A 9,689-nucleotide genomic window follows, 5' to 3' on the forward strand; every position below is an offset into this window, starting at 1 on the left:
TATACGCTGAACTTAAAGTTCGTAAGGAAATTAAAGTGATCTGAAGTTCTATATTTCATCAAAAATAGAAACAAACTGATTTGTTCGTATGTTATTTACAAATGATGCGGCCGATATATACCGCGCTAGAGTTGAAGAGACTATGGGGGTTGCTTTCCTCCTAATTCGCATAAAAAAATGCATCTGAACTCAGAATTTCAGGTCCTTTAATCGAAAGAATTTTCCGTGGTATTCTGGTGATTTCGTTCCTGCATTTTTTTTCCCTGTGGAATTATTTCATTTGAAGATAGAAATAAAATACCCAAATCATATAGATTGGTACTGTACTAGAAATCATATAGATTGATACTTGATACTTAACTGAGGAAAGATTACAACAGAATAATGCAAGATTTGATTTACTGGCCATGGAAAAACAGATCAGATCGGCTAGAAGCATTTTACTGTGCACACTTTGATTTGGTGGCTATACAAAACCAAAACGTATTGAAAAAATATTTCTAAGCAGTTCACAAAATCTCCAGTTGCACAGTACTGAGTGTACTAACATTATTTACAGGCGTAATGAGCATCTCATTTGTCAAACATCTGACTACTTCAGCAAGGAAATATTTATGGATTTTTTTTTTACTCTGTTAAGCATCTGCAGAACACCCATGGGCAGAAGCTGCACTAAACATTGCTAAAAAATTCAGTTAACAACTAGAACTGGCTGAGGTGTACTGTCTTCTCTTCAGACCCCAAATAGATGGATTCCTGACACAGATTTCTCACTCTGTTAACTCTTAAGAGACTTGCATCATGTGAATGCATATTGTTTTACCTAAATATTTCCAGTTGATGCGTATGACCAGTACTCCTTGACGAGATCTCGGAAGAGAGAACCTTCAGTTTCCATGAGCTTCATAGGTTGGTCATACTCCACCACTTTCCCTGGAAGTGAACAAAGTTTAGTAGAAATGGATTTATACAAATACATATATCATAAGATTTTTTGAGAATATAGAATTGATCCAAAACTAAAAATAAAAAAGTTTATTAACTTGTTATATGTGTTTTGTTTTATTGTTGGTTATTGTTCATGATACACCATTAGTACAGAAAGGGGTGCACTGTTGAGAAAACGCAAACAAAAGTTAAAAGCGTCACACATCAGTAGTACTGAACACTAGCAGGGTAAGCAGAATTATTCTTCACTCATCATACTACAGTATATTTCGTTTTAAGCATATTCATATTTATATGAATAAACACTAGCAGTACTGATACATTAGACAATGATTATATGAGGATAAATATATTTCTAATAAGTTGACGGTAAGAAAAGACATACCATCTCTCATTGCAAGGACCATATTGCAGTCCATAACTGTCGGTATACGGTGTGCAACAGTAATTACAGTGCAATCTTTGAATTCTGTTCTGATTGTTTTCTGAAGGATAGCATCAGTGGCATTGTCTATAGAGGCTGTCGCCTCATCAAGAACTAAGATATGACATCTTCTCAAAAGTGCTCGTCCTAAACAGAAGAGCTGCCTTTGACCCATGCTCCAGTTCGACCCTTCTTCCACAACTATACAACAATATCACCATTAGTATTAGTACTATAAATAAGGTAACTGCAGATATCATGCTATGACATTAGTAAGACAAGATGTCTACCAAAAGAATGGTAAACGCTTCCCTGAAAGTATCCATCTAGGAATACATTTTTATGATCTCAATGAAATGGCATATTAAGAAAATACATTTGGACAAAATTTTAGTGACTCGTGTAAATCTGTTAAGGACACAGAATGAAATCTAGAAATCAAAGTGCATATGAAGCATGTCCAATACCAAGTGAATCCAATCCCTGTTCCTTCTCCTGGACAGTCTCAAGAAGTTGGCATTTGTCAAGAACCTGAAAAATAGAGAAGTAATTATCACTGGTGATACCTATGAAGGTGTCCAAATGCATAAAAATACTAATTACCTCTGACATTAACTTTCAAAATATAACCAAAAAAATCAAAATCTTTGATTATTTTATCATATAAACTGACTGAATCAGGTTCTTTGATTATTTTATCATATAAAAAAAAAAGAGAGCAACTTTCATGATTTCAACTTAAATCAGGTTCTTTGAGTGTAACCTTTCTCATGATAAGTTTATCAAATTATTGAATATATAATTAAAAAGACATGAATAACTGTATATGGTACATATCTTGGGCGGTTTTACCATCCGTAGGAAGGTATCGGAAGGTACCACACCACATTATCCTAGAGGTACCAACATTTTATACTAAAATTTAGTACCTTGAGATAGTTTCTCAATGACCATAAAAATTCCCACACATCTTACCTCCCATATTTGTTGATCTGAGAATTGCCCAAGAGGGTCTAGATTGTATCTTACAGTACCCTGAAAAAGTGTTGGATCTTGTGGAATGATGCCCAAACGTGAACGCAGGTCATGTAAGCCTATTGTAGTGATGTCCACGGAATCTATGATTATTTTCCCTCCAGCTGGTTCAACAAGACGAAACAAAGCACCAATCAAAGTTGTCTTGCCACTTCCTGTCCGACCAACTATACCAATCTTATCTCCACCTTGAAATGTGCAAGTAATTCCACGCAGTACAAGAGGAGAATCTTGCCTGTACTTAATCTGTTGAAGGAAAATCAATAGCATAAGAACCTTTTTAGGAGACCAAAATGGTTTCACCTTGTACGCCAGCCATGCATGAAAATACATTTACCTTCAAATTTCTAAGCTCCACCTTGCCAACTTGGGGCCAATCTGGTGCTGGCCGATTTTCTTCAATAACTTCTGCTGCCTCACTTGTGATGTCCATGTACTGGTTAACTCTTTCCACAGAAATGATTTGATTCGCAAGGTTGCATTGGAGTTGAATAGACAAAAAAAAGGATACGTTCAATGATAGACCATAGGACAATGCCATTCCTACATAACCTGCACATGAATAAAAGTGATTATCGTTTTGGGTGACAACATCGATTTCTTCATAATATGAATTAACAAATTAATTTGACTCTAGAACACAAAGATTAATAGTGCCATTAAAACTCCATTATTGCCAAAATATTGAGACATTTAGGGCTTGTTTGTAATGCGGAAATTTGCAAGGATTTGGTAAGGGAACAGTTTACTTCCTAAGAATTGGTAAAGTTGCACACAAAATCGTGGAATATGGTACATCAGAAAGTACCAGCATCAGATCGCCCTGCCCAAAATGCATGCAACAAATGAATTTTTTTTCTTCTTGTGATTCAGCAGTGACAAGTAGGATAATTATGTAGAAATAGTTCACATTTCATAAAAACAATTATACTCTTGACTCAGCATTATCAAGTACTCCCTCCGTCTCATAATATAGGACTTTCTAACCTTGTCTAGATTCATATGAATACTAATATTTTTAGACATATATACAAACCATATATATTGATCAATTGATGAATCTAGGCAAGACTAAAAAGTCTTACAATATAACATGGAGGGGGTAAGAACTATCATAAAGGATTGACATTTATATGACTGGATTTCAGGATGCTCTGGCTCCTGGAGACCTAGCAATTAACCTTCATGGTAAAACTAGCCATTTCATCTAAATCAGCCAAAACAGCATCAATGAACATGGAGTCTGCTGGCGACTTTAAGTTTGTCCAATATATGAATGAAAATATGAAATGATGCAATGATTTTAGCAATTAGCATAAACTACTTACCAGGGCTAAAAGTTCCTGGAGGAAGAATTGCCATGACAAAAGCAGAAAAGGAGAGAACAGCAGCACTCATCATTTCCAGGCGTTGGATCAGCCATTCAGTTGCAGCAAAATTGTAGAAGTATGGGCCAGCATTCTTGTCCACAAGCTCCAAATTTTTAGCAAAGAAACGATCTTCTTCCTCAAAGGCCCTAATTGTTATAGCCCCTGAAATTGATTCGCCTAGGTGATTTGCTAGAGTAGATTTGGTAGTGCCATTGATCCGCATCAATTCCTTAGCCGAGGCTAAATAGTACCTCTGCATAACCAAAAATATAATTTGGAAGACAGGAAGTTTGAACGAAAACTGGCAAATGAAAAGAGCTGCAGAGCACATCAATTAGTAAATGAAATGAACCAAGATCTGTAATCATAAATTTACCTGCAACCTAATCCCCAAAATTATCATTGGCACTGAGACAAACAAAACTTGCCATGTGACAACAGCCAATACACCCAGATTGCTATATGCATTTAAGCTGGCGTTCATGCAAAACATGAAGAAGAATGGAACATCAAGGTCAACAATATTCAGATCTGAAGAGACCTGCATGAGGAATCAACAATTTAATCCACCAATCAAAGGTATCCAAATGTGTTGGCCCATTTAAGGTTTCTTACCCGGCTCAATATCCTTCCTAGAGGTGTAGAATCAAAAAAGGACATAGGCGCACGGAACAGTGAGTTAAGTAGTTGGGAATATATGGATCTTGAAGTCTGCATCCCAAGGGCAACGATGGATAGTGATCTAGATATCAGGAAGAACATTGAGCAAACTCCGATAGCAATGTACACAACTATCAACTTGAGTGTACTAACACTAGGATTTTGGACGTTAGCAGCCATCCATGAATTTTGTGAGATTTGCGCACATATGAAAACTGTCTGTGAAATAACAGCGAGAGAGGCATATAAAAAGCCCTTGTTTTGGCGCATGTACAGTATATAAGGCTTAAGACCTGTATCACCTATTTCTCTTTCCTCTATCTTTATCAGCTGATCTGCCTGTGATGGTTTCACAGACTCTACATATCTGCTTCCATGAATATCATCCATCTCCTTTGTTGATATTTCCTTTGCTCTGTGGAGGGGCATGTAGTTAAGATCTGAAACTCCTATAGTATCTTTGTGAGCATTTACAAGGTCCTGAAATTCATGGCAATATGCCAATAGATCTTGATAAGGTGCTGACCGAAGAATCTCACCATCTGACATTAGCTGCCGTAACAAACAATCCGTTTAGATGAAATCGGTAAATTAGTGAAGTCTATAAAACAAATTTGGATCTTGCAGTAACATATATTATTTGAAAATTCAATCCATCAATTTGCTATTTTTGACAGTAATTTTTCTGCCCAAGTAGCGGAAAGGGAACTGCTGCCATCTCTATTTCATAAAATGATTTGATTAACTAGACATAAGATTGAAACATTAAAACTATGTTAAGCCAAAATCATGTCATTTCGTTTATGTTTATGCTTATAAGCCAAAATTTGAATTTTAGAACTTAATTTAGAGGTTTATTTTAGAGCATTTGTTTTTAGAATGATAAGACATATATGCAAAAAAAATTACCTACAAATTATTTTTCGATTGCTAATATGGTGTTTCGCTTATTATAAGTGAAATGATTAGGCTGTATGAAAACTTGCTTCCAGAAAATGTGTGAGCACACAAAAAGAAAAGAGGGAGATTAGGATCACTTGTGTACACAGACCAGAATGGAATCAAACACAGGCAGGAAATCCACTTGGTGGGTGACCAAAATAACAGTCTTGTCTGACAAAGCCCCCATGACGTATTCCTACCAAAAAAAACTTCTTTAAAAAAATTAATGGTCAAATAGCACTGCATTTCACAGTTTTTATGAATTTGTGATCCTTACATTAAAGAGATTTGATGCTGTATGGGCATCAACAGCACTGAAAGGATCGTCAAGAAGATAGACGTCTGCATTTTGGTATAGTGCACGAGCAAGCTGAACACGCTGCTTCTGACCACCACTAAGATTTACTCCTCTCTCCCCAATTTGAGTACAATCTCCATGTGTCAACATTGCAAGGTCCTTTTCCAAAGAGCACCTCACAAGCGTTTCTTTGTATCTTTGCTTATCCATCGAAGATCCAAAGAGAATATTGTCTTGCACAGTTCCTGTTTGGATCCATGCATTCTGAGAAACATATGCTATTTTCCCGCAAACTTGAATCTGAAACATTTACAAAGTGGTTACTGTTAAATATAAATAGTTTTATCAGAAAATAAAGTAAATTAACATCGTTGGAAACTATTATCAAGCAAAGTTATCATACTTTTTGAGAACATGAAAACTATGGTTGCCAACTGCATGCAACTAGAAAATAAAATTCTTTTTTAGGACGGCGATTCTATTGTTTACAAATGTGACCATTTTGATTGAACACAATTTACACCTTCAACAGGGATTAAGTTTATAATTACTACAGAGTTTGCAAATATATAAGTAGAAGGGATTTAATTAAAGTGTCTTTGAGAAGTGAAGTGCCAACAATTATACGGGCCATGATCCTTCTTAGACAATGAATAAGATATAAGCCAGAAGGAACAGCAAAAAAGCATAGTATGAACTATTCAACTCCCAACTTGGCAATTGCATGACTCTCAATTCCATAAGGATGAAGATAACCTCAAACAAAGCTTACCGTTCCTTCGGTTTTCGGTACTTCTCCAAGTACTGCAGCTAAAAGTGTTGATTTTCCTGATCCTACCTCGCCACAGATTGCAACTTTCTCCCCAGATTTGACCAATAAATTTATATTTTTCAGAGTTTGTTTTGATGGGTTCTCGTCCCATGAAAAGCTGCAGGAGTTTAGTGCTATGGGATACTCCGTAACCACTCTATGTTTATTCCTGCATTGCCCGTTCAGCTCAGGAGCATCAAGAAATTTTTCAACACGGGTGAAAGCAACTTTAGCTTGAATCATAACTCCGATAACATCTGGTATCTGCCGGATTGGTTCTTGCACAAGGCGTAGAGTTGCCACAAAGGTGAATACATTGCTAGCATCCAGAGGAACTTTTAAAAGATAGCATGTCAAAAATGTTGCTGCAGAAACCAAAACAGGTGATGACCAGAATAGGAAACCATTGTATGCCCTCCTAAGCTGGAATGCTGACAGCCACTTGGACTCAACCTCCCTCAACCCCTCAATGACCTTCTTGAAATGAGTTTCCCAAGCATATAATTTCAAGACCTTCATATGAACTAAAGACTCAGTCATGGCCTTCAGTCTCACATCTTGTGCTTCCATAAGTTTAGTCTGAAACTTGTGTTGCAGTTTTGCCAGTGGAGCATTGCAGATTACAGTTATAATGATGACAACCAATGACGATAACATTGCAAGACCGACTGCATTGTACAGGATTGCTAGAGCGATAAAGAGCTGGAAACTTGTTGTCCATGTTTGGTGGAACCAATATGGGAACTCCCCAATGCGGTAGGCATCGACAGTCACGTAATTCAATATTTCTCCAGAAGAGTGCTTCATTTTTCCTAAGTTTGATAGCTTCTGCTGTTTCTTATAAATAGCTGCTGACAGGAATGACCTCACCTGGAGGCCTAACCTCCGAGTGCGGAAAAACCACTGTCTCTGCGACAGAGATTCACAGCATTTGCAAAAGAATAATGTCACAGCCACCACAATTCCTTCATATTTGAAGGTTCCCTTCCCCAGTGTCACATTGATGAATGCCTTGAGGAGCAAGGGACCTGAGGATATGGTGAGAACCTTGAGCAATGCAAAGATTCCTGAGATCACAATCCCGCTCTTATGGCAGGAGACAATAGTCCAAAAGACTGATGGTGTGGCATGTGGCTGCACCTGCTTCTTGCTATTCAGCTTCTCCAAGAACTTCAAGTACAGGTTGTGCGCTCGATCTGTGGTGCCTAAAAGTGGCATATCTTTATCTTCAAGGGGATTGTCATAACCCATCTTCATCAAAGGGTTTAACCACCAAAATGACATCACACTGAAAAACCCAGCTTTAGCAAAAGGGGTTACATGACCCTCTGAATCAGCCGTGTCATGATCCCTGTCCGTATTCAGGGGCTTGTATAAAGCATTTTCATTTGTTTCATAACCATCGTCATCATGGCCGTGCCAAATGGCATAAAGAAGAAGGATAAGGGCTCCTGGTAGCAAAAGAACATCTAAGCAAGCTTTAAAGGTGACCTCCTTGTCTCCAACCATATAGACAACTGAACAGCAGCAGATGAATGCTGCATAAATGGTCAGACCCACCGACCAAAATCGAACAAATGTTGCTCCAAGAAACCGAGGTCTGATGCTAAAACTGACGCTAGCAAGGATCAAACTGAATCCTTGAGCCAAGATCATAAGCCACCAATGTGGCCGATAACTGAGGGCATCCTGACTGAAGCTAATCCCCAGCATCCACAGTCCTAGGCCAATATAAAGCAAACCCAAGCAGCCATTGAGCACTACAGCAGCCAGCTGCAGCGGTGAATCGAACGCCACAAGCTGTCGTGCAGATGCTCTACTTCTTGGAATTTTGACCAGCAACTGGAGCGCAAGTGCAACAGTGATCACTGCAACAATGCCAATCACCACCACATGATTCATGCAAGTCGAAGAGTCCATTAATTCCTTCAAGACACATGACACCACATCTTTCTTGGAGCAAACTGGGCTCCCACACAAGTTCATCGTCCAAGAACCTGAAGCATCATTATTCATTACAAAAAGAAACAAAAGTAAAGGTCAGTACTCAGTAGGAATAAGACTCACGAAAAAAAAAATTGTTACAGTAAAAAGGTGAGAAAAAAAAGTTTAATGATGAATTGGCAACGCAAACGTGTAGAACACGAGAAAATTGTGAGAAAACGACTAACTTGTGAGGGAACCCATAATCGGTCACCGGCCGTTGAATCAGACAGCCTGCAGAAAACCCTGCAAATTAGTCAGGGCAAAGAAGAGGGATTAGACAGATACTTGCAGTGAAGAAGATCAGCGGTTCCGGGTGGCCATGAAAGCTCAAGATAATAAATAAATAAACATCATCAAGAAATCAACCTCCCGTTCATCAACCAGGCACCCAACCATTCACCAAAAGGAGAAATACCAAATGCGACCAAAATCCCCAAGAACCCCAAACGGAGATCTCAAGGGAATACGCCAGTAAGCATCCTGCAAAGAAGAGAAGGCGCGATCTTCGAACCCCCCCTCCGCCGCCGCATCCTGCAGCCCAGGAGCGAGCGGCCGTCGAGGGGGGAAAAGACAGGAGAAGCAGCAGCAAGCAACCAGCCAAAGATGAAATCTTTACCCACTCTTTGTTCACTTGTCCTTGTGTCTTCCCCCCCCGGCGCTGTGCCCGTGCCACCGGGCCTTTCTTCCTCGCCACCGTCGCACCGGAGCTGGGTTAGGCCAAGGCCGCCGCCTTCGTGCGAGGCGAGGAGGATTCCGTCACTGCACACGTCGGCCCGCGAACGCGCCGCGACCTTGACGTTCGCGGCTTCCCCGCTACAGCCGTTGGGAGAAGAAATTTGTAGTGTGCGTGTCGAATCTAAAGTGATCGTTAACATGGAGCTCATACGGCTATCCGCTAGCGCTAAAACTTTTTATATCCCTGAAAAAAGCTACCGTAGAGCAAAATTATATAAAACATAAACTACATGTTTATCTCTCGTATATACACGGTATCTTGTAGTTTTACTGCAGCTGTTCATAACTCATTTTTCTTTCTATTTTTCTATTTCTTTCGTTCAAGCACAAATATAACTTGATAATTTATCAATTATTGTATTTGCTCCAGTGGCGGAGCCAGGACGAAAATCTACCTATGGTGAACTTAATGCTACTAAGGCCGCATTCAGTCCTCTATAAGTTAACTTATGCCTCTCGTTTTCCACGTGCACGCTTCCC

The 9,689-nt window shown here is 39.0% G+C and overlaps 1 protein-coding gene across 2 annotated transcripts; it reads right to left on the reverse strand.

Moving 5' to 3' along the window:
- Positions 1–300: 300 nt before the first annotated feature.
- On the reverse strand, positions 301–9,329 carry LOC102722709 (ABC transporter C family member 10-like). Of its 2 annotated transcripts, XM_006662681.3 has the most exons (14): positions 9,091–9,329; positions 8,660–8,717; positions 6,450–8,485; positions 5,657–5,977; positions 5,489–5,575; positions 4,393–4,989; positions 4,154–4,318; positions 3,736–4,030; positions 2,745–2,959; positions 2,348–2,653; positions 1,840–1,903; positions 1,334–1,573; positions 824–933; positions 301–756 (listed from the first exon to the last, which is right to left on the reverse strand). In XM_006662681.3, exons 2-13 carry the CDS (start codon positions 8,673–8,675, stop codon positions 824–826), a joined length of 4,452 nt encoding a protein of 1,483 aa, XP_006662744.1. In that variant the 5' UTR covers positions 8,676–8,717; positions 9,091–9,329; the 3' UTR covers positions 301–756. The 2 variants fall into 2 exon arrangements, with proteins under 2 accessions (XP_006662744.1, XP_015698016.1); XM_015842530.2 differs by having other exon boundaries at positions 301–933; positions 9,095–9,329.
- Positions 9,330–9,689: the final 360 nt, after the last annotated feature.

Source organism: Oryza brachyantha, chromosome 11 (assembly GCF_000231095.2).
Source record: "Oryza brachyantha chromosome 11, ObraRS2, whole genome shotgun sequence".
Taxonomy (NCBI): domain Eukaryota; kingdom Viridiplantae; phylum Streptophyta; class Magnoliopsida; order Poales; family Poaceae; genus Oryza; species Oryza brachyantha.